Source organism: Panthera onca, chromosome D1 (assembly GCF_046562875.1).
Source record: "Panthera onca isolate mPanOnc1 chromosome D1, mPanOnc1 haplotype 2, whole genome shotgun sequence".
Lineage (NCBI taxonomy): Eukaryota > Metazoa > Chordata > Mammalia > Carnivora > Felidae > Panthera > Panthera onca.
In genome coordinates, this window is record NC_138348.1 from 66,590,807 (window position 1) to 66,617,349 (window position 26,543).

The 26,543-nt window shown below is 38.6% G+C and overlaps 1 protein-coding gene across 18 annotated transcripts in view; it reads right to left on the reverse strand.

The window, feature by feature from the left end:
• DLG2 (discs large MAGUK scaffold protein 2) overlaps positions 1 to 26,543 on the reverse strand; it is a 2,113,447-nt gene that overhangs the window by 367,821 nt on the left and 1,719,083 nt on the right. For all 18 annotated transcript variants that reach the window (XM_078433028.2, XM_078433029.2, XM_078433030.2 and 15 more), the window contains one exon: positions 24,008 to 24,076. In XM_078433028.2, coding sequence (XP_078289154.1) covers positions 24,008 to 24,076 — 69 coding nt within the window. The remainder of the gene's footprint in view (positions 1 to 24,007; positions 24,077 to 26,543) is intronic.

The window sequence follows — 26,543 nt, forward strand, 5'->3', positions numbered from 1 at the left end:
AATGAATGAATGAACTTCCACAGTGCTTTAGATCCCTCTTTACCGTCTACTTCATATTATAATTATTTATGTAAATATCTTTCCTTTTTTTCTAGATTTTAATCAGAAATGGCAAAATCTAAAGTCCACAGGGATAGGACAGGTAACACAAATGAGTGCAGTAGACTAAGCAGGGATTTTAGCCAATTGGAGAATACATTCTTTTTAAAGGGATGTTTCTGCTCAACTCTGGACAAGTGCTTGAAGCAGAAACACTGACTAGTACTGCCAGATTCTCTAATTTATAAAGGTAAGTGAATAGTCTAGATTTTGATGCAAATTTTCCAGAAATTTAAGTCGATAATGATAAAAAAAAATTAGAAGTATGGTTCAGGTCAAACCATACATGTTTCTGTTGTAGCTCCAGCTATGGGCTGCCAATGACACTCTGCACTGTTCACAGTTTCATAGCACATTCAATGTCTCCTTCATGTTTGTCTCTTCTATGGTGCTCAGTGTGGTACTTGGCTCATGGTAACTCTCTATAACTTCATATTGATTTACATTCCACATTCAGCCCCACCTCTGTCCTCTTTTCAAACTCTCTCATTCTGGATGATCTTTTCCTTTTATCTTATTTTGTTTTCTCTTTGTCTTATTTTTTTTTCCTTTTATATTAGATGTGTTAAAAGATCCCTTTCTTCATTTTGAGCTTCAGCTCTCACTTCTGCATGTTTACTGCCTACGCCAATGACTCTGGGTCTGTGAATATAATGCCCTGTGTTTCTATGAAGTATTTTATGTGCAAGGGCACTATGGCTTCCAGTAAGATTATCTCTTGAAGAAATGATGTCATGGTTTACATTTCGACACATCCCAATACACCTAGATGAGTGCTCAATAAACACCTGATGAATGAATAAATGAGACCACACCACCAATATATAAAGACTTGTAATACTTTTCACACTGAAATGATTTGGACTCTAATGTACTCTGTCATTCACCATCCAGAATTCAGATGGCCTAGGCACCCAGTAATAGTCATTATTATACATCATTATATATAATCAGTGGAACAAGATTCTAATTCTCATTCCTCATTCAGGATTGAGCTCAGGGATCATGATCTTCTGGAAGCCATCCCTGATGCTCTCCTCAGCCTCCCCAGCATTCTCCATGTATCTATCATAACACTTATCATACTGGGTTGGTATGCTTGTCTACTTCTCCAGCTAGAGTAATCAACTTGAGAGCACGGACCATGCCATTTGTTTGTTTGTACCCAAAATATGCTAGAGAATAGGCACTCACTATCTGCTACTTTCAGGTTTCACATTAGATTTTAGGTCTGGAATATATAGAAGATGAAGGCTGCCTACTCATAATACCAGTTTTTTTTAACTTATTTATCCACTTAAAAATAAATATTTAATTATTCATCCAACTTTTCAATAAACAGATATCTATAGAGTACATCATTTGTGTCAGACACTGTGAACACAAATATTAAGGACCCTGGCATGGCAGGAGCCCCATGTAACACACAGTTATAAAAAACCAGGAAGGGACATGTGCTAGGCCCGAAATGTGTGCAATGAGCTAGAGCAGCCAAGAGAAAGAACAACCGATCTTCTTCTAAAGAGATTTTGTCCTTTTATCATCACCTGGATGAAATATGCTACATTCATTTATATAGTTTTATTTTTCTTTTAATGTGATGTAAAAAGCCTTTATAATTATAAAAGCTCTGGATGCTGAACAATTGGAGAGATGCCAACCTGATTTGCTTCCAGCTGTGGCAGATCAGCAGCAGCATAATTTTGTTCAGGTCGAGTCTCAGAGGCTGCTAAAAACCAGCTAGGATGTTTTCAGAAGAGGGGAGCAGGGCGCTATGGACTATTTTTTTCTTCCTTAAACCAGATAGTTTAAGGGGGTTTAGGATTCAAAAAGGGAAATAACTACTTAAACCTGAAGGCTTTCTTGTGGCCATTGGTGGGATGTTGCTTGAGCTCTGAACCTCTGATGTCTATGGATCACTTCAGTCAACTCTCAAACATCCACGATGAGAGGCTGTGTGGTGTAGGGGGAAGTAAACTATGAAACTATTTCCAATCATCCTTCTAAGATACAAATCTGACCATGCTATCCGCTTGCTCAAAAGCCTTCCAGGAATCTGTATGCTCTCAGGATAAAGTCTAAACTTCTAAGCATGACATTCAAAGTCCCCTATCATTTGACCACCTACTTCCTTGATCCCTAACTTAACTGTTAGTGAATGTTCCAGCCAGATATGTTCCAGCCACACAAAACTGTCAACCAGGGCCTGTCACACCAGCTTGTTCCCTGCCTCATCTTTGCCCAAGCTGTTCTTTTGGCTAGAAAATGTCTTCTTTTGCTATCCTCAGCTAATGAACTTCTCCTTGGCCTTCAGACATGAAGCCAGGTGCTATCTCTTTCTCTCTGCTACCTTATCCACCCTCTCCTCTAGAGATACCTGACCACATCTCCTATTTTGAAACCACATTGTCCTTTCATTGATCCATTCACTGCTATTACCCTCACCGCTGTTACTAAAATTACTTTTTTATCTGTCTAGCTATACTGTGAATCTGAATGGTTCTGAAGAATAAAGACCATGGTTTATTTATTTTTGTGATTTGGGAAAATAGAAGAAGCTGAATATATGAGATACACACGCAAAATATACTTCATGAATAAAGAAACAATAAGCAAGACATTGAGAAAAATGATATTGAATTTTATTACCACCTATCTAGAGATTTGTGGGAACCCAGACATGTCCTCTGTGGAACAGGTTCCTTGCTAAGGCCATAACTTGTTTGCTCCATGGAAAAGTAGTAAAATTCAGATATGACAATGAACAAAAAGCATCTAGAAGACAGAAAAGTATTTTAGAAAAATGTATATTGAGATTCTATTTCCAACCATTTTGCAGATTAGATGTCCAGAAAACCCTCTTCATTACAAAGAAACTAAAAATTGTGAATAGAATACTTATAAAATATTTTTAAATGACTGGATAAGCTGGCAAATAGGTAAGAGAAATACTCAGAGGCCAAAAATGGAGGGGGAACACAAGAAAAGGAAGCAGATACTGAGACTGGTAGAGACTAAAGAGCTTGTACAGGTTCCCAAAGAGCCTGTGTTCCAGTGCCCAAGTTGATGGTAGCCTGCAGAATAGGACCATGTGGACCCAGAGATGGGGGTTAGATCAGAGACCCCAGAACAAGATGAGGCCCCTGGGAGGCTATACCCTAAACAAAAGGATAAAGCACAAAAGCATTATCACCTCAATGATGTTAAGGATACATAGCTGACCTGACCTTGGCTCAAAGCAAGAAGAAAGGGCCAGGGAAATTAATCAAGGCAAGTCTGAATGTGGAAGAAGTTATACTATAGGGATAGAATTCACAGAACACTCCAAACTTTAGCTCAAAGCAAGAACCTAGCGAACTAATCAAATTATGTCTGAATGTGGAAAAAGTTATACTATATGAATACAATTCATAAAACTGAATAAATTAGGAAAAGAATAGAGGGAAATTCTTCCTGGGTGCTAGGGGAAAAGATGTGGCAATGTAGCTCCAGCATTGTGCCTTAGAGGCATTCTCCAGCTCATTGATATATATGAATATGCTGGTTGGTTGGGGTAACCCACAAGGTGGGTTTATGTGGCCATCGTAGCATAATGACGCTAGTAATTAAGGTCATCTGGTTGGCTGATTTCCCTCTCTCAGAGTCCAGGCTCACCAAGACACATGCTCATTAAAAATGGTTTTCTATAGTACTTTTACTAATGAGAGTAAATGTGTTAATTAGCACATTCTAGCATCTTGAACAGATGTATTTCCTATTGTACATTAGTAATTTGAAATAATACCATATAAGCTTGATTGCCTATGAATACAATGACAAAAACAGTTTCAGAGCATGTAGCTAAGGCACAGATCCAAAAACATGATAATCCAATAAGGGACTGTTATTCTCTGAGATCATGCATAAAGAGCCAGCTAGTATTCCTGTGCCCCCTCTTCTTTATTTTTCCAGAAATGCAACTATATTCATATGAGCAATGCTAAGAAACAGGAGAGTGACAGGAGATCAAAGAGACTTTTCAGCAGGATGGGAAGATGTGTGTTAGTATAAGCACAAAGAAGGGGCATAGCAAAGGTGTGGCTTGGAGGTCAACCAAAAAGACTTTAAAACTGCAGGTTGATTATGACTGATGTCTTTTATCTAAATGATATAGCTCCTTAGAAGACTATAACACAATACATGCTTCACATTCAGATAATTAATTTGGTCAATTGATCAGTCAAGCAGATTAATGGACATCATCTAGACACACAAAGATAAAGGGCTTTTGTTGAACTGCTATTGTGAGGACATGATGTGAAGATAATATACAAGAAATCTCACATTACAGAGGGAGGATCTATGCTATAGACTTTATGATATAGAGGTTAGGCTGACTTTAGCAAAATAGTCACCACAAAGATACTGAGTATGGATGGTACTGTGTGAGATTAAAAAAAAAGAACTCTATTAGATGGGGATAGTATGGCATAGTGTGATACTGGAAAAGACTATGGGCAGTGGGCCTAGGTAGATCTAGGCTTGAACAACAGTCCTATCAATTAATAGCTAGGTGACCCTGTTGGCATTTTTTGATCTTATTTTTTTAGCTGTAAATTGTGAATAATATCTATTTTATGGCATTGTGAGGGTAAACTGAAGTAAGATATAAAGTGCTAGGATCACATAGCAAATGCTCACTAAATGCGAACTTACTTCCTTTTCCTCTACAAGTTACAACCTTTAGAAAACAAATAGTCCCACATAAAAATAATAAATCAAAAAATGCAAGGCCACATATGTTAAGTCCAAATGAGTGCTGTGGGTAATGAGAAATCTCTGCATTAAAGAAAAAAGATGAAGTCATGGAGAAGATAGAATTAGAGCTAAACCTTGATGGATGGGTAGAAATTAGTGAGGTGGAAAGGAAAGCAGATGGTATTTCAGTAGATGGCATGAGCCCAGGGCCAGAGGGGAGCAAATGAAAGATGTGTTTGGAGAACAGGGAGTATCACAGCTTGCATGGAGAGCAGAGTCTGTGTCAAAGAAAATGAGAAGACTGGGGCAGGTTGGGAAGAAACATGAATGCCAAGCTAAGGAATTCAGACTTTGCATTTGGATAATATCAAAGTATTGAATGTTTCTGCACCAAGGGGAGTGAATGTAGTAACTTTAGTTTGTAACCTAAAAGTGTTTATGTCATGTGCTGTTTCTACAACCTCCCAAGTTTGCCTGCAAGAGGCTTAATTAAACATTCTAAAGGTCTTTAAAGACATCCCCGCTGCAAAGGAAGGGGCTTTGGTTGAGGCTATGACCACAGCCTTGGGTTGAACTGCTGATTTCTAGTTCATAGCCTTCATAAAGCTCTAAGTGCTCCTCTCTAGAGAAAATCTTTGAATTAGTTACACATCTGAGATTGCATGTAAAATTCTTGGTAAAAGGAATCAAACAGACAAATTAAATAACTTTCTTTCCACAAACATAAATCAACTATAGATTAGCATCAGTCTAATCTTGATTAGTTTGATTTTGAAATATTTGGAGTTTTTGCTTATTCACATATCACATATGATAATCTAATAACCATGTTTCATCTCAATTTGCTTTTGTGTAAATTTCTCAGAAAGACAAACAAGGAAGCAATTAAATTTTGCTCTCACATACGTTCTCACTTTTCGTAGTCATACCTTCTAAGGATCATCCCATCTCCAAAGCAAGAGAAAATAAATTATCCCTCTTGATTTATTTCATAATATTTTGGCTGAAAACTTCCCCATTAAATTATATATAGTATCCATAAGGACAGGTATTTGTTTCTGCTTCCTGTTGCATTTTGAATTTTTAAAGAGCAATTCGTTATAAAAGGAATCATTTTAGGAAACTCGTTAAAAAAAAAACTATAACCACTGTACTTGGTTTTTTAAAGTAGTTACATCATTTGTCCTCAAGATTTCAGAACTTGTGGAATATTGTTTGAAAACATTATGAAAGCCAGGATATAAGCAAAACTAATTTGATAATACAACTGGCGGGAGGTGATAAGGAAAAGTATAATGAAGGAAGTGAGATAATATGCAGTGTTTGGAGAAAAATAAGTATTCTTGCTTGACTAGAACATGGGGCTCTAGCAGGGCTGCAATGGAGACCTGGAGGCAGAGGCCATATCAGGATGATGTTCTTGAATAGGTAAACAGAGACGCAGATCTCAGTTCTCAGGAGAATAGAGTATTTGCACATTCGTTTAATCATTTACAAAAATTTACCCATCAGTCACTGGGCCAGACAGTAGCTGGACCTTGGACATACAAAACTATGAGAGATATAGTCTCTGTCCATGGAGAGGTTTACATTCTGTGTTGTGGGTTGAATTACCACCCCCCACTCCCCATCCTCCCTCTCAGATGTTGAAGTCCTGTTAGTATCTCAGAATGTGACATTATTTGGAAATAGGGTGGTTGCAGAGGTATTGTTAAGATGAGGACATAATGGAGTAGGGTAGGCCATTTCTCTGGGCTGACTGGTCTTCTGATAAAAAGACAGCCATGTGATGACACAGAGAGAATACTATACAAAGATAAAAGCAGAGACAGGAGTTATGTGTGAGCTATAAAGCAAGGAACATCCAACACTGTCAGCAAACCACCAGAAGCCAGGAAAGAGGCAAGGAAGGATTACCCTCCAGGTTTTAGAGAAAGGATAGCTCTGCCAACACCTTAATTTCAGACTTCCAACCTCCAGAATTGAGAGACAATAAATTTCTGTTATTTTAATCCACTCAGTTTGTGGTAATTTGTTATAACAGCTCTCTGAAGCTAATACATCCTGAAGCTAATAACTCCATAAGCCAAAACAGACTATGAGCCCAACCTGTTATGGAAGAAAGGGGATCATTGAGGTTGACCCAGTTCTCATGACGACTTCAATATAGAAAATTGATGTTAAATAAAAGGCTAGTAATATTAGTAAAGGGTAGCTATCTGCAGAGCCTGGTCAGTGATCTTGATATTCACATAACAAGACTTACCATAAACCTCATTAACAGAATTTTAAAAAGTTTCTCCATACTTAAGACATCTGTGTAAGAATTACTATAGAAAAAACAGCAAACCGCTAACATGAACAACATCATTCATTACTATTAATGAAATTCATTTTCAAAAATAGTATGTTAGGAAATACAAACACCTAACTAACCTTTAGCTACAGTTGGACACTTAAAAATTCTTCTCTTAAAAGAAACATTTAGCTCCTCTCTTCTCTGTGAGTATTGCAGGTGTTGGCTTGTATAAATCCCTGTAGCTTTTTCCTGCTACAAGTTATGTTTTCTGCTAATTCCAGGGAAAGCTTTATATCATTATGAGTTGAGCCTTGATGGATTTTTTGATTTTTTTTTTTTTTTTGTCATCAGGAAAAGAAGTGGAAGATCACTGCTTTACATGCTGGTTTTTCCAACTGGGAAATTTCACTTCTTACCAATCTACTTTTTCCCAGATACCTGCACTTAGAAGTAGAGATTAGTTCAAAGCCTTCTTGGTATGAGATTCTTAAAGTCATTCATTAACTAGTTCCTTTAGCCATAGTGAAATCTGAAAGCCAAATGTGGACAGTGACATTAACACAAAGTGATTTTAAAAGAATCATCAATATTTTTTTCCTTGAACAAACATTTGTGGCCTCATCTCCTGGCACACTCTCAAAAATACTCTAAATTTCAATCATGAAGTAACTCTGATTTTCTTTGAATTACCAGCTTTTTCTCAAACATCAGACTTCTTCCCTCCCTTGGTCTTTGTATGCACAGTCTTCTCTGCCTGCAGCTATCTGGCTCCTTCCCTTTGTATGCTTGGGAGGCTCCATTTCTTTCTTCACGACTTTAACCTTTGCTTTCCTTAGCTCTAACACTAGCTCCAATAGAATTGTACTGCCCTGGACTCACATATGGACTGTCCTAATCATCATACTTTATCTCTGTATCTGTTTAACAATTATGTGTTTAGAATCCTCTATACTTTAGTGGAGCTCCACTGGGGCTGGAATTATAACCATAAAGCAGACAGCTTCTGCTTCCCAGGAGTTTACAATATAGTGGAAGATCAGAAGAGTAAACTGGCAATTATTAGGTCAGTAAGCTAAGACTGCAATCTTCTATAATGATGACCACTTACTGTATGCTTGCTTTTTCTGCTTGACTCTGAGATTCTTGAGTGTCATATTCACTTTGTGAGTTAGTGTCTGATATCTAGAAAGTGCCTAAGAGATATGAACTTCCTTTCATTAGTTCTTGTGTCCCTAGTACCTGGTAAAATACCTGGCACAAAGAACATGTTCAATAAATGACTGTGGAATGAAACCTAGAAGAAACGTATATCTCAGTGCAAATGAGGTGGTCCTAAGAAGCTGGTTTTGATTAAAAAAAAAAGTTGTAACACTGGGAACAAAAAAATGGGAGGGTAGCAAAGGGATAAGAACATTTGGTGTAGAGGAGTGGAGATGGGGAACCAAAAACACCCCATGTGCCCATTTGTAGAGTGTGAGTTCCATCCTACAGTGGTCTAAAAGCCCAGTGTAGAATTCTTGCCACACCTGACCTGATACTGAAGGTTATATGAAAGACAAGAAATGGCTTAATGGGAAGTCATAGGATCAGCACTGTACAGGGCAAGATACTTCTGATATTTTACATCTCTTCCCCCCAATTTTCTCCTAAAATCACTCCTGTTTCCCAGTAACTTTTCCCTCTCCAGGCAAAAGAACCCTCTAAAAACAAAACAACAATGATCACAACAACAACAAAAAGCTCTAAGTGAATCTGTCTCCTTCATTTAGGTATATCTACATCTTCAGTAGGGTATTATAACTTCTTAACTCATGAATCCTACAAATGATCCACAATGGTGCCACAATCACCATTTCGATTTGATTTGGGTCTCTTGGTGCTTGGATATGTCACTTAAGCCATAATCTTTACATCTTAGCACTAAAGTCACACATTTCTAGGAAGCTCAATAAACCTTATCTAATTCTTAGATGAAAGATTAATACAGAGAAAGCATGACGAAGTGAGAAAAGAATAACCAGAGGAAGACTCTTGTTCATCCTCATTCTCCTCTGGAAAGAGGGGTGGCCAGGATATTAGGAGACTGAATTCTGGTCTTGACTTTAGTGTGGCCTTGGAAAATCTCTTGCCTATCTCTGGACTCAGATAGTTCCCCCATATGGAAAGTAGATAGCTGGATATTTGGTAATAGCTTAGATATTTGGGAACTTTAATTCTCGTGTTAACTTTTTTCCCTCAAATTGAGGATGTCCCCCAAATAAATTAAAACTAGGAGAATATTGGAAGGCCACTGTCTACAAACACAAAGAACTCAACCTTTGACAGCCATGGTTCTTTCGTCCCAAGGGTGTTTATATAGGGTTAGTTATTTAGATAGATAGAAAGATAGTTCTCCAGCACTCCTGTAACTTTGTAAACCATAACACATTCAACGCACCTAAATAGGCCATGAAATATGTAATCCATTTGGTGAGAGGGAATAAACTACTACCATCACCCTTGGTCTTTTTCATACCTGAACATAATACAAATTTATATTTTGGTTAGTGAGGTGAGCTTTAAATTTAATTATAATCACCAACATTTATGAAGAGTTAAGACTATTTAATCCTTATGGTGTCCCTGTAAGTCAGGTATTATGTTCCTCATTTGAAGATGAGAAAACTGAGGTTTGGAAAGGTTAAGTTTCTTGTCTAATATCAGCCAGCTAAAAGTGGTGGCAGCAGCATTCATACTTCTGACTGTCTACAAGAGCCTCTGTGGCTTCCACTATCGTACACAACTACACACAGAGAGGAAAAGAATAATGATCAGTTGGCTTATCTCCTCTAGGAAAACAAGGATGAGAAGTGGAGAAAATCAGTCACTCAGGGAGAGTGAATTCCCTATTCCTCAGGTCATAGTAGGAGAAGGAAATGTAACAAATCATCATTTGTTAAACATGGTCTGTGTCTGAGAACCTGTTTCATAATTATGTAATGAGATGGGACCTAGAAGCAACCTTAGGAGTTGTGAGCCTAGTAGAGAAACTCTTACATATGAAACAAGGGGAAAATTCCAAGCATTAAGTTGTGTGGCAGAGATTTGATCTATGACATAGGCAATCAAGAAGGGATCCTGGGGGATATATATGTAATAGTTGCCTATAAACCACTGAATGTAATGGAAATAACTGGAGAGGAGGTGTATGGAAGGAGTGGACATGTGTGCATGTATGTGAGCTAGTATACATGTGCATGGCTCTGAACTTATTCTGTCATATGTAAAATAAGGAGGTGGGATAAGGTGACACTTTACCCCAAAGTATTCTTTTCTCATCTGCTATACTTTCTGAAAGTCTGCCATTAAGAAGTGCTTTTCTTGGGTCTAGAAGGGCTTTTGGACTTAGGGTGTCTGTTTCTAAAAAGGGCCTACTCTCTCCTCTTTGTTTTTCTACCATGTGCTGGGCTGTCTTCCACAATACTGCCTGTATCTCCCTGAGGGCACAAGAGAGGTTCACAGGAAATTTTTGTTAAATTAACAATGAATGGAAACTTTATTTATTCCTGGTTTGGGAAAGAGGGAAGAGGTTCTAGCATATCAGAAAGAGAAGGGGCAGATGGAATATAGGGAAGGAGAAAAGAGGAGAACTAACTCCTACTCAGTACCTAGTGCTTGTTAAGAACCATGCTAAGATGTTTACATATTTAAAAAAATAAATTCTCGAAACAATTTTATGAAGTAGTTATTAGTCTTTACAGATTAAAGAAACAGGCTCAGAGAGGTTCAGTAAGAGCTCAAGGTGATAAAATTAGTAAGAGACAGTATTTAAATAAAAGTAGAGACAAATCAAAACATCATGTTCTTTAAATTACACCAGGCTGCTATACCAAGGAGAGGAAATTGAGGACAAGCAAGCATTTCAGGGGTGCAGAAAAAAATCACTGGTAGGGGAGAGATGTTTGTGTAAACATCTAAATATAGGTTTGTATAAACATTTAAATATCATGTAACATTGATACTGAAATGCGATTTCCCATCAATGTGCATAATTGATGCTTGATCACAGGAGAATTTCTATTTTCAGAATTAAAAGGCTGTGACAAGCATGGCTCCCTTCTACCCTTCCGTGTAGCTTTTATAGACCTGTGCTTAAAATTAAAATTCCCGACTCCTACTACCAGCCCACGTGAGTATGGAATTTCCTCAGTCTGGAGACAGTACCTTTTCCCTTTGGGTTTGGTAGTCCCTTGATAAAAACACTCATAACCATGTCCCAACAGCACTACTGGTTTCCCCCAAATCAGCTGCTTGTTCTTTTGTTCTAAAACTACAAACATACAAGCTCAGCAAATTATTGCACCTGTCAACATTGTGTCACCCCACTAGAATGTGTGCTCCTCAAAAGCAGGAATTGAACCTTTCTTCTTCTTCATTATATTAAATTCCTCACTATAGTGCCTGGTACATATTGGGCATTCAGTGAATACTTAGTTGAATGCAGGAATGAATGAAAGGTACATCAGTCAAATCAACAACTAATTGAAAGAATGGATGGGTGGTGCTTGTCTCCTGCACAATTGTCCCTGAGCAGTATGACTTTGTATGTAACCAGCAGGAGACTGTACCAAGTGTGATCCATCAGTCAATAAAGGTTGCTGACTGACATCTTAAAAGCATATTCAGTAGAGTAAACATTTCCAGGACTGGAAATCAGCAGAGAGATTAAATAAAGGATAAAGACCACTGGCTGCTTTTCTGGTAATAGAGGGGCATCTGGCTTGTGGCATAGGATATGGATGTGCTCTTTCTTTAAACTCTTTATAATTGGCCAGGAAGAGGAAATAAACAAATACCCTAATGGAATTTGAGAGTCTCTGAGGGATTAGCGATATATGCAGAGAAAAACACCAGATTCAGTTGGATATATAAAGATGGATGTCTCAAGATGTGTAATCCAATGAAGGCTGATAAATGATACTCAAAACTATCTTTTTCATTCCCTGCTTTCTGCAGCCATCCCATCTCCCAGATCACAGCCAGGCAAGGTAAAAATATAATGAAAATCATTCTTTACAAGGGGTTCAATTCAAGGTCAAGTGCAATGTCCAGTAAATATTCAACAGATGAGACTGAGGCTATTCCTGCTCAGGTGATAAATGAGCAACCAGAAAACCTCTCTGACCACAACTTCTGTCTAGACTCATTTTTGTGAATGATAAAGACAGGGCAAAGAAGGACTGCCTCTGTCAATAAGACTAAAAGACATGGTTGGGATGTCTTCAACATTTGTTTTCAGGTAGGATGGTCTAGTGATGTCAATGTGGGGCTGAATGATAAGCATCCGGTTTGCAGTCAAAGCTCCTCCTTTTCCCAGATATGCAATCTTGAGGAAGTCACCTATCTCACGACAGATCTGCAAACAGGATAAATGATTCTTACTCAGGCTCTCTTATGAAATTGTTATTGGGGTCAAATAGAATAACGTCCATGAGATTTCCTTGTAAATTATAATGCCCTGGACAAACATGAGCCTAGTACCTTCAGGATGGATAGCAGAAGGAAAGAGGGGGAAAAAAAGAAGAAGAAATGGATGCAAGAATCAAGACTAAAAGAAAAAGAGGAGGGAGTTTATGGAGAAAAGAGGAGAGGAAAAAACAAAGTAAGAGGGACCAGGGAAAGAAGATAGAAGAAGAGAAGTATAGGAAGCAGCAGGGGCAAGGAAAGATTTTAGAGTTCTTGTACACAGGCAGATAAACAAGCAGACCAACACATCAAACAAAAGCCAAGGCACCAGCAGAACTGATGAGAGAAGGGATTCAGAAAATCACATCTATGCAGACCATGTAGTTCTGATAAAACAACTGCAAGCCTCCATCTGACAGCCTCTCTGGGGGAGACAATCAACCATGAGTCAGCCTCCTCATTATAAATCTCTAAATGGCAAGCTCTACTGACTTCATGTTGCCCTAGTCAGTGTTCAGCTCAGAAATACATCCAGACAGATTTGTAATCACTGCCTGTGCCATCACTAATGATGGTACTTTCTCTTTGCCTGGTTAAGGTCTCCTCATTGTTAAGGTGAGAGCCTTCTATGACGTCCCTGACCTCCTGGTACCCTATTACAGATCCCCTATTACAGGCACTCAGGGCATCATAGGCCAGTTTTTCACAGTACTTGGCATAGTCACAGATTTACATTCGTTTGTGTGATTATTTGATTAATAGCTGCTTCTCCCTGCCAGACAGGGGGCAGAGGTAGTGTCTGCAGGGCTCATCATCATATTCCCAATTAATTTTATTGATTGGGCACAAACTCATGCAACTTGGTAAGAGTAGCCTTAATACTAGAGAGATAGAAGAAAAAGGGCAGCATTCAAAGAGGGATATTAGGGGGCGCCTGGGTGGCTCAGTTGGTTAAGCGGCCGACTTCAGCGCAGGTCACGATCTCGCGGTCTGTGAGTTCGAGCCCCGCGTCGGGCTCTGGGCTGATGGCTCAGAGCCTGGAGCCTGCTTCCAATTCTGTGTCTCCCTCTCTCTCTGCCCCTCCCCTGTTCATGCTCTGTCTCTGTCTCAAAAATAAATAAACGTTAAAAAAAATTAAAAAAAAAAAAACAACAGAGGGATATTAGCATGATAATAAGTTGGTGCTAGGATTACAGCTGGGAGATTTGTGACTGCTAAGTCTTTCTGCCAGTTTGGGCAGCTAAATCCTGTCATAGAATAGGTTTCCTACATTCATTTTTAATAGGTTGGCAAACCTATGACTGGGTGCTTTTTAAAAAATTCCTCCTTGGTTCATTATGTTAAATGTTTATTTTTGAGAGAAGAAACAGAGACAGAGAGAAAGAGAGAGAGAGAGAGAGAGAAAGAGTACAGGGGAGGGGCAGAGAGAGAGAGGTAGAGGGAGGATCCAAAGCAGACTCCATGCTGTTGGCAAGAGCCTGGAGTGGGGCTTGAACCCACAAACCATGCTTAACTGACTGAGGCACCCAGATACCCTGTCATTCAGTATGTTAACTAGCTCTTCAATGCCATCTCAATCAACATCATGGATGATCATATTATTATTAGCATTATTTATTTATTTATTTATTTATTTTTTTTTTTAATGTTTATTTATTTTTGAGAGAGAGAGACAGAGTGTGAGTGGGAGAGGAGCAGAGAGAGGGAGACACAGAATCCAAAGCAGGCTCCAGGCTCTGAGCTGTCAGCACAGAGCCTGACGCGGGGCTCGAACTCACAAACTGTGAGATCATGACTGGAGCTGAAGTCGGACACTTACTGACTGAGCCACCCAGGTGCCCCATAGCATTAATAATTAGGAGTATTGATGAAGAGGGGCAATTTTCTAGTTGAATATTCTGTAGCACACTGTTTTTTGAGTATGTTTAATTATACAATAATAAGGAGGAAGTTTATTCATCACTTACTTTGAGCCCTTTATTAAAACACTTTATTAAAAACTAAAAAGGTTTCCAAGGAAAACATGCAGGATAAATAATCACATTGGCATTGAACTATGCACAGAAAAGAAGATTTACTAAAAAACAGACACCCAAACCAAATTCCCTAGTGGATTCTGTGGCGTCCCTCTAAAATAAATTCCAGCTGCTTGGCTATGAATATCTTCCATGTGCAAGGCCACCACAGAGGATAGCCCAGCAGCCCTTGATAACCAGACTCCTGACCTGTCACCCCGGCTTTCTTCCTAGTCCTGCTGGGTAAAACAGATGCCAAGAGTATAGAAATATCATTCCTCCACTTCCAATTCAGCACATTTCAAGATAAGTGAAGTCACCATTAGGTGCTTGTGCTATTTTTGTTTATGTTCTTATATGAAAACTGGATTTTTGACAATGCCTATCATGACAAAAACCTCCCAAACCCCAGGTATCATATTGAATTCCACACTGTATTTCAACAACTTACTTAGGCCTCCAAATTGGCCAATTTGTAATAATAAAACACCTATAATTCTGAGAGGGCAGGGAAAGGTGGTGATTTTAAAATGTGGGTTTAAATCTCAATTCTGCCACCTACTAGCTCTGTGACCTTGGGCAGCACCCTTAACTCCTCAAAGCCTCATTGTGTCCAACCATAAAGTGGGATAATGTGCCCATAAACAATAACTGTTATCAGAACTAGATGAGATCCACATAAGGCTCCTAAAACATATCACCTACTATTAAATAGGTAATATTTAATGTTTATATTTAGCATTTGAATACAGAAGATATCCTCTTTGGGCTCTGCAGTCTGTGTCTCCAAATGGCCTGCATTTGTGTTGGAGTGCTGTATACTCTTTATGTCTTTCTGATTTCATTGCTTTAAGGGAGCCTTTCTCTGATGGAATAGTAATGCTAATAAGTCTTTAGCTGAAAAAATATATAAATCTAGATCCTCAAGGTCACCTCCCAAAATCTATGTTGATATTTTACTTGACATTCCAAATTTGAGAAATTTTATCTGTCATATCCAGGGAAGTGGGCATTTTTCTGTTTTTATTTTTTCCCACAGTTTTTATTTCAACAGCAGATGGCATCAGAAACCCAGGCCCTGGGAGAGAGTTAGCATCCCATGAATTGGCAGCCCACATACATGCCCTAGTTCTCTGCAGCCTCAGCATTTTGTCAACACTGATAAATTTTTGGCAATCCTTAGAGTTTGTTGTGATGACACCTTTTATACTTTCAGTTCTACACGTGTAAGGAAGAAAGATTACAAGGCCTGGGAAAGGAATGTCTTATCAAGTAAGGAAATGGAAAAAAGGAGCAGTAGGCTAGTAGAAATGGGGCTAAGGAGAATCAGCTGACAGCTCCACTGGGAGCAGAGGAGGAAACTGCAGGGACATGAGGAGAAATGAAAAGCAAACATATGGTGTGAACTACAGGAAACATACACTCTGGAATTACCCACTGGGTCCTCTGAGGTTTAAGCTCTGAAGGTCCCTTTTCCCTCTCGAGATGAAAGAAGGGGTCTGTAAACTCCCTTCTTTCTTCCCCACAGCTAGGATCCCCCAGCAGGTGACCTAGCAACAAAAGTGAGGCTGGCACTCTGACCCAAGAGGCTAGTCTGTCTTTACTGCACTATAAATCACAAGCAAAAATATTTTTGGAGGAGTCAGGAGCAATTTTGATTTCTTCCAAGCATTTCTAAATATCACCTAGTTGCTATATTAAAAAAAAAAATTTTAAGTTTATTTGTTTATTTTGAGACAGAGACAGCACAAGTGGGGAAGAACAGAGAAAGAGAGAAGGAGAATCCCAAGCAGGCCCCTCACTGCCAGCACGGAGCCTAACATGGGCCTCAAACTCACAAAACCGTGAGATCAGGATCTGAGCCGAAACCAAGAGTCATACACTTAACTGACTGAGCCACCCAGGTGCCCCTAGTTGCTGTATTTTTAATTTTCCTATATTCTCTCTAAGTAAACTCTTCAGCTATCAGGAGAACAAAATAAAGAAGAGGGCAAGAACTATATACGCTCTCTCAATGAATTCTAAACATACACAAAAATTCTCTCCACTTAACCCAACTTGGCCCCCTGTTTTGGTGAGGTCACTTACATTTCTGTGGTTAACAAAGGTTTATATTTTTGGCCAGGGATCCCAGCAACTAATAACCTGAATAAAGCTTCTCCTTCAAGTCTGAAAGTAGTTCAGTGTACTTCTCAGCATACCAGGCTCCTCTCAGTTACTCTGGGAAACACTGCCTAGTATTGCTTTTGAGGATCAGGGCACGGAAATGTTTTGGACAGACTTCTGTGTAAGGAAGAAATTGACCATTCATATTGATTATGAATCCTGAAGGATGGCTGGATATGTGAGTGTGTGTGGGCAGAGATGACTCAAGCCACTGCCCCTGAGGGCCAGCTATCTAAAGCCCAGTGGCCCTTTAGGCCTCATGTTTGGAAATATTCTTACAAATTCAGAAGCCAAACTTTTCTATCTTCAAAAATCATTAAACTCTATAATGTTAGAGTTGGAAAGTATCTAAGATCTGCTCAAAATCACATAGTAAGATGTGGCAGAACTGAACCTAGAACCCAGATCTCCTGGTTCTCAGGTCAATGATGCTTACACTTTCTACAGTGACCATGTGTTTTGGAACCACATATCGGGGCACTTAGACCAAGACTATTTTAAGTCAGCATCATCCTGAAAAATCTGAAGCATGTTAGCTGCAAAAAAGCTCCCATAAAGGCAAAAGGAAATGGGTACAGGACAAGAGAACCAATGATTCCAACCAAGCTTGTGTTCCCAGAGTGTTCCTTGGAAGCACACCTGTTCAGACCCAACATGGGAATGCCAGAGGCTCTCTGGCTGCAGTGGTGCCAAGGTGCCATGGTCTCAAGAATCCAGAGTGGTCTTAGAGTGTGGCGAGGGGGTCTCTTGTGTCAAACATAGGTTCATGGCTGTTCTTATCAAGACCGGCCAGTCCCTCTAAGAAAGAATGATGATGCTATTAACACCGAACAGTTAACCTGAGAGGATGGTTTTCCTCCTTAGATGTATTTGTATACAGACAAGACTGCTTCTTGGTTATCCTTTGGATACTCACAGACCTCTCTATTTGGAGAGATTTTTAGTGAGGGTCTATTAGGCAAACCATCCACTCTGTAAACAATTCCTTCTATAATATTCATGAAGAGGGTCATCTGGTTTCTTGTTGAGTGCTACTTGTAAAGGGTGGTCAACACCTCACAGAGCAGCTATTTCACTGAGGTGAAAATGCCAGTTAGTGGAAAACTACCTCTATGATGTTGCTGGAATGATCTAAAGTAAGATAAAACAAAGTGTATGTTCTCTGGTGGATGAGAGAAAGCTACATGATAGCTGCAGATACTTCCTAGTTTTGGCTGTGTTATCCAAGTACTTTAGTTTTTTGCACATGATTTCCCTTTCTTAATCTCCACCTTGTTCCAAATACGTTCCTCAAAATTTAACTTGTGTCCCCTTTCCTGAGAATCCTACCTGGTTTCCCAGAGGTAATCACTTGTAACCATTTCACTTTTAATTCCAGTGGTTACCTCCATGTTGTTAACAATATGCTTATAAGGAGAGTATTTCTTTAAATTCTATTTTGTTACCAGAATGACATATTTCTTTGAGGATAGTTTTTCTCTATGTATGTGTATTTTATTGTTGTTGGGTTTTTTTGTCATTTTATGGGTTTTGTTAAACTGTTCAGTAACTCATGGCTGGCTGTTCATATTTAAGAATGAAGTAGTAGAAAGGCTGTATGGGCTGCTGCAGATAAGGGCAAGTCTTTTCCACTGAAAGACTTCAGGTTAGGCAAGCAAACCTGAAAGCTGTCCCTGTAATTGGCATACCATGAAGGGCTCTGCTGTGTGGTTACATGCAAACTAGCTTAGCTAGGTTCCTCAGAAGAAATTCTATTTCTTTAGAGAAGAGCCTTCATTTTCTGACAGGTGGTAAGTCACTGCCTTGTAGCTGTTCTGTATCAGGAGTGTGTGTGCTGAGTAGGGGTATCCTCAGTCCTATTCTCAGACTCTGCTCTCAGCCCATCTGTTGTCACTGTTCTGAAGTCTCTGAATTTCCTGGGCTTGCTAGGCAGTTCTGCCGCCTCCTGAGCTGTAGGCATCCAATGCTGCTTCACTGTGGTGGGCCTTTTTGTGGGTGGCATCCCTGGAAACAACTTTAGAAGATGGCATTTACATAGAACACAATGGCCCTGCCTCCCTGGGTGATCTAAGTCTGGGCTGCTTTGTTCCATTTCATCCATCTATACCCCACCATCTGCTGTCATCCAGAAGTGTGAGGGAATCTTTTGGCCTCTGATGCCTCTCCCACTTCCTTTACCATTATGGGATTGTCTCTTCTTTATTCTTTTAAGTGTCCTTTTAATGGGGTCTCAGGAGGAAGAAGAGATTCAGGTGTGGGCTGTATCTGTCAACTTAAACCTGAAGCAAGGAGCTCACACTGTTAATGGGGATGTTATTCTGCCTCCTCATGTCTGGCATAGTTAAAGATGATTCAGATATCGATTTAAAAAACAGCAGTAACTCTAGGTAGAGGCTCAATTAGACAGTTTTGTTGTCTTCATGGATCAAATTAAGTGGAAATCTGAAATATCTCCAATTATTTTATGTCAAGTAAATAGCAACTTAGGTGAAAAATATATAAACATATGGACTTTTAAAGTACATTCATTTAAAAAATATCCTAAGTAGTTGCTTTTCACAAAAGCATTAGGAAAGAGAATTTTGAAGCAAGGAAATTTCCAATTTCAGTTGATTGCCTGCACTCAGCAGTATAACACCTTAATGAGAATCCTGTTAAAGACCCATTGGCCTATGCAAAGTGAAAAATTACTTTCCCACTATGGGCTCAGTGACAATGATTGTATGTCACATTATCTCTCTATTTGTTGGCCAGCTGGGCACTTAGAGCATGAATTTTAGTGTTCTGGGCTTTGTGGAGAATTACTGAGGTATCCCCTTCTAAATATTCCTCCAGCACAAATTATTTCCGCCTCAAATATTTTATATCCAGAAATGCTTTACATAAATACATATATATACATATACATACACACATATACAGTATATACATATACATACATATATATATTTAATAGCAGGTGTTCAACGTGGGTCTTCAAGCTAATCGTGGGTTTAAAAATAAAAGTTTTGTTTTTTCAGAACACTTGGAATAAGTATATATTCAACTAGTACTTATTGAGGGTCTAATATGTACCCGCTACTTTTGTAGAAAGTTGGTGAGTCCTGTGCTATTCTCCTCTTGGTTGTGGAGAAAACTCATGCTTAGACGGGGGAAGGGTCCTGTTTTGAGAATGACAACAACAGATGGCAAAGAGGGCAGGATTCTAAACTAATTTTTTGATTCCAGACTCTATTTCCTTCCATGATTGCAGGGAAAACAGTATTTTTCATACTGCATGATTCACTAGATATGAAGAAAAATGCTTTATACCAGCTAAAACAATGGAGTATAGCTGAGATTATAAGTTGTGTTTTTTATAAAAGGACTCACTCTTGCATTTATGACATCAGGGTAAGGCCTTCACATCTTTGGTCTCATATTAGCGGAGAATGAGCATTAGTGGTTGTGGTTATCACAGAGGTAATTTCACTCAAGTGGAAAACAGTGCAAAAGGCTAAAACAATATTTATTGGCAAACTGCTAATAAGCTTTTGTGAGTGAGAAGAAAGAAAAGATTTGGAAATAGCTTTAGAAGAAAATGTCATTATTTAGAACAGCTGGAGGGAATCCTCTCTGTGTTAATGACCAACATGTGGCATGACAGCCATATTGCACCCTGCCAAGGGAGGTCTTCATAAGGAACAAGGAAGGTGAAGTTGAGACCAGTGGGAAGCTCAGCTCCCCACTCTCACCTGTACCACAAACAACACCTCTGCCATGTAGCATGTACATGGGCTTCCAGATCTACCCCAAATGGTGGGTTATTAGCTCTGTTTAATGGTTTCCAGATTTAGAGTCAGTTCTAGTTCTTTATCATTTTTTAAATGAAAGTCCTAGGAAGTTCTTCACTATGTCTCACTTATCCTGAAAGTGCTTTATGAATGGTGTGACCAGAGCTCTCCACCTCAATAAAGACTTTTCATGCTGCACTGTTGTACAGCAGACTCCAATTTGATTTCAAATCCAAACTGTGCTACTTTCTATGTAGGTGTCCTTGGGAAAAGTACTTAACCTCCTGAGAATCAAGATTTACAAAAAAGGATGCCTATTTCATAAGACTATTTTGGAAATAAAATTAGAGAAGATAGATGAATGGATGAGGAGAGACAGAGAATGAGAACATACCAGGTACCTAATAAGCACTTGATAAATAGTTTCTTTTCTCTTCCCTTAAAGGACTATCCATGAATATGTACTATTTTTATTCCCAACAAGTTGCACATTTTGAATGTAATCTCATTAATGATAAGCTCCCTTCTTCCAATCATAGAATCTTGACCCTGTCAATGTTTCCTTGATAAAATGCTGTTCCATCCCTTTGTTAACTCTGGATGTACTTTCCATACTAGCTCTCCATGTCTGATTTAACATGCAGAATTCAAAACTGATCACAGTCCTTCGGAGAAGGTGATCAGCAAGTTTTGTGGAATAGTTTTTCTAAACTATGGCTCTTTCCAGAAAGGGGAAATCGATGGGGGTGGTATGGAGAGTTCAGTCACAAGTGCTGACTGATGAACATTCTCAAGTCCAACTGGAGACTGTTCACAGGCTGGGGGAGACTATTTCCTCTCATGTGTTTATGTAGTCTCTCTGTCCTAAACTTTCTCAGATATATATACCAGAAATGTAAGAGCATTTGTTATGCAGGTCCTATGTTCTGTCTTTTGGAGCTGAGGATAAGCTAATATGTAGAAAAGGCTTACACTATTCTTTAATGTGTTTAACAAGCATTTAAGTATAATCTGGCAATTAAAATACTTATGTATATAAATATTAACTCAACAATGAAGCAAACTCAATGATTTGGATTGCTTCCACAAATGAGCATTACCTGTGTATATAGGAATAAGTCTCTCTAAAGTAGCGATGACACCAGTCCCTGACTGTTTTAATGAATCTTTATTTAATATAAATGTGAAACTCTCCCGCCTGATAAATTAAGTATATGTTATGAATAACAATAACAATAGCAATGAACATTATACTATACTATAGCAAATACACATATAATTCCAGTAATATTATAAAAAACAATAAATATAATTTTAATTATTGAGAAAAACTCTGTAAGGAAATACATTTTATAGATGAGGAAATTGAACATATAAAATCAAACAAACAGACAAACAAAAAACAAAAAAACAAAAAAACAAAAAAACAAGCCATTTGCTATCACCCAGCTCATAAGTTCCTGAGCCCAGATTTAAACTCAGTGATTCTGGCTATGATCCAGAACCTAGACCACCTTCAATATTACTACAGAACCAAATGTGGCAAAGTATTGATTGAGTACTTACTTTGCCTTTGTTTTTTTGTTTTTTTTTTGTTTTTTTTCGTGAACTAGAACAAATGTTACAGTTAAGACACTGCCCTGTTGAGAAGAAAGTTACTTAAATTCTCCAAAACTAAATTAATATTTAGCAACCACCCCTATCTCTCTGTTTTTGTTTGTTTACTACAGGAACAAAAGTGCTTTGACATTCTTTACCATCACAAACAGAAAAGGGGGGCTACCAGGGGAAGGAGGTGTCCTTTTCAGGGAGTGCAGTGTCTATGGAGAGGCCACATTCCTTTTGCTCACCTTCCTATGGGTTTAGGGACATCCTGAGCTGAGGGCAAGAAAGGGCACTCTGAAAAGTATTTATAGTATTTATACTCTTCCAGGAAGTAAAGACCAACGTCTCTTTCCTAGGTGGATATCCACTTACCCATGGAATTTGCTGCATTGCCCTGTTGCTACCCAGGTTGGAAAAGAACCCTGGGCAGTGAAGACAAGAAGGTCAGCCAGGGAGAGAAGAGACAAGGACTGTCCCTGGTAAGCTCAACCTGAGGAGGAGGAAAGATGCCTGCCACTCATGCCTGCAAGCCTCATGTTTGAAGCTGCTGAGGACAGATGAGAAAGGGGCACTCTGGGAGGCATGGGAGGGACTGATAGGGCTCAGGCAGTGGTGCATGCATGGTAAGTCACAGTGTGCCATTGCTAGGAGTTCTGTGGAAGAGACAGTTGAGTCATCCAAGGGACCACGTGGCTGGGGGAGCTGTGGGAGTCTCCCAGCATCTGTGCATGGTTGGTTATCCACCCATCCAGGCTACATCACCAGAGATAACCAAGAAAAAGGGACTGGCCACAGTGGAATGATAAGGAAATTCCATTTCCAGTTTCCTTTTTTGCCCCAATACTACCAGAAGAGAAATCTAAGAGAAATGACAATCTAGAGGGTGATGTGAGAAGAAGACAACACCTCTATCAACTCCGCATTCTGGTGGAACTCAAGCCCTAATTAAGTTAGAAGGAGGGACAGAGGTCTGAACAAAACAAACTTTTAAAACAGAAAGGTTTGAATTGAAATGTCATTAAGGAAGCCTACCTGTCAATGAGAAATAGGTTTAAAGCAAATTTGGTAACAGAGATTGGAAAAGTAAAATGATTTAATTTTTATAAGTTAACCAATTAAATGTTCTCAATTAAACCTGTTGTAATTATCAAGCAAGTAGAGGGAAATATTAGCCCCTTCCCTTCATCCTCTCCAGCTTTTACCTGATTGGAGAATTCAGAAATACAAAACACTAAGTCCTCTACAAGTAAGCCTGCCCAGCCAACATCTCCATTCTTATCTCCTGCTCCACTGTCTCACACACCATAGGCTGCATCACTCAATCACTTAATGGCCTTATGACACCTCGTGCTTGCTCATGTATTCATGTTTTTGCACATGCCCTTTCTTCTGCTCAGAGTACCCTTACTTCCAGTGTCTGTCAGGCAAATATCCACAGATGCTTCAGTTCTGAGCTTGAGAGTTATGTAATCTCTGAAACCATCCTGAACTGCTTCTCCCTCCTTTGATGCCCATTTTCATCCATGTGTCCAACCTGGATCCTCCCCTAATCTCTTATATGCCCCTCTCTTTGTGATGGTTACACAGGATACAAATTTGTGTCTGTATTTCTGCCCCTCCCACCAGACAATAAGAGTTCTGAAGAGAAAGAAGAGATCTTATGTGTCTTGTTAAACATAGTACCTAGCACAGTACTTGGTATATAACATAAGTTTTATAAATATTTGCTAAGGAAAGAAGGAACGTAGGTAGGGAAGGAGGAAGGAAAGAAGGAAGAAAGAAAGGAAGAAATAAAGAAAATTTCTTTATGCTCAAGTGATGAGGCTGCACGGTTTAGTTTAAGAGAAGGCTCCATATTATTATCTTACCCTTCCAGGGAGATGGCCCGTTGGAGAGTTACGGAAGGCTGGCGGGTTGCCGTGCTGTGCTGAGAATGACTGCAACAAAGAAAGAAAAACAAACACAGATCATTTATTTAAAACGTCTTTGCACATTCTCATCAGTCTCATTGTCAAGTAAAGGGCCCATCTTGAAAGAAATACAGTAGAGATTGAATGGCTATTCTTTGGTGATAAGTAGACTCATCCACAAAATTTAGAACTCTACCAGATAAGGGGTTAATGTTTAAAACTTGATTTCAATATGTATTATTCATTTGAAGTAAACTTCAAATGACAGACATTAATGGAAACAAAATATTTGGAAGAGGTAATTTTTTCCCTTTGGAATGAGACAACAAAGAGCATAGAAATATAAACTTCATCAAATGTAGGGTCTTACTTTTTTAATGCAGAACATTTTTTATAACAAAGTTTAAAACAGTGAATTTGAACATCAGAAGTATTTAATTAGTATAAGTTTTCATTTTAGTTCACACTTGTAACACCTGTAAAATTAATAACAATTCAGCTGCTGGATGAACACAAAAACTTGAAAAATGGTACTTATGGTTGCATACCAACCTTAGAATTTAATGTAATTCCATATCTTGTTTTGGTCACATGGTAATAAGACCTATCTTATGGATAAGCAGTTGCAGTAAGAATTATAATGTTTATTCTTCATTAGGCACTTATATTGCCTGAGTCATGTTTCTAAGTTTGTATGTTTATATCTTTTACTTCTCTCAATCCTATGAGGTATTCACTGTCTCCATTAACAGATGAAGAAACTAAGCTAAAGAGAGGTTTAGAAACTTGTCCAAGTCATGTGGCAAATACCTGTGCTTGAGATGGCATCTACACTGATTTTAAAGCCATTATTCTTTTTTTTTAATTTTTTTAAACATTTATTTATTTTTGAGACAGGGAGAGACAGCATGAACGGGGGAGGGTCAGAGAGAGAGGGAGACACAGAATCTGAAACAGGCTCCAGGCTCTGAGCTGTCAGCCCAGAGCCTGATGCGGGGCTTGAACTCACGGACCGCGAGATCATGACTGAGCCGAAGTCGGATGCTTAACCGAATGAGCCACCCAGGCACCCCTTAAGCCATTATTCTTAACTATCATGTTGTCTCATCTCCCAATTAGTGACAATTTTTCAAGTGTGTAAGAATGTGCTTTGCAATCTCAGAATACTCTTCGATTAGAGAGAGGTTCATCTAAGATATGCACAATGACAACAGCAAGAAGCAATGCTTTGTGGATTTCCTATGTGTTAAAATGTATTATAAAATGTGTTTCAGTGTGTAATGTTAGTTTGCAGTATTGATTTAATATCTTAGTTGTAATGTTAGTTACATATACGTATAGGGTATGAAGGTGTATATACACAAATATATGAATAAAGAGAACCTGAGTCCACTGTTTGTAGAACAGTTAGACACCTTTACATAGACAGCCCCACCATTTCTCAGCATATACTTCTGAAAACACCAACATTGTCAGAGAGCCAAGCTGTAGCCTACAGATTTTCATCCAGAACTTCGGTGATTAAGGACGAGAAGCAGTATCTCTCTGTGAATAGTTTTTAGTTGTGACATGGATGACAGTTACGTGAGGTTGAGGGAGCAAAATTTGGGACAGTAGCTAAAAGCTAGAGAATGTTTTTTTAAGTTAAGGATTGTGTCCTAAGTTTGCTGGCATCCTTCACAGTGTCAAGCACTATATATGTTCACTGAACATGTTTTGATTGACCAGCTGAAAAGCAGCAGAGCATTCAGGAGCTGGACCATGTAGCCAGACTTCCTGAGTTCAAATCCCAGCTCCACCACATGGACCAATGTGACCTTGCTCATTATCTACCGGTATCTGTGTATCAGTTTCTTACCTGTGAGACTGGGATAGTAATAGTACTTTCCTCCTGGGATTGTTACAAGGATTCAGGGAATACAATATTTAGAACAGTGTCTGTTACATGGTAAAACTACATAAGTGTTTGTTAAATAGATTAACTAATATGATTTAGCAGTGTGTCTACTTTAACATATTTAGTACTAAATAAGAATTACTTAGATCACTTCTTTTAGCTATCTAGTCACTGCTCCAAAGTGTATATTTGTGAATATAAGTTTGGTGACAAATATCAAATTAAAATACATTTTCTATTGTAAAAATACTATAAAATTAATGAAAATCAAAATAAGGAAAAGCTTTAAAAACTCACATATAATTCCATTACCTTGTATCAGATGTTACAGAATTATCTAATTTAAATACTGCAGCTGTCCTATAGGTATGTATGAGTATCCACATTTTATACATTAAAAAAGACACACAGAACTTTAATGACTTATCAGAAATCAACAGCCAGAATTCAAACTAAAGCCTGTCTTGTTGCCAAGTGTATGTACTTTCCACACTATGCTATTGACTTTCTATATGTCCACATGTGCTTGATGTAATTTTATATATACATGGACCATATATAAGATTACATCCTACATTTGTTCCTCACATTATAATT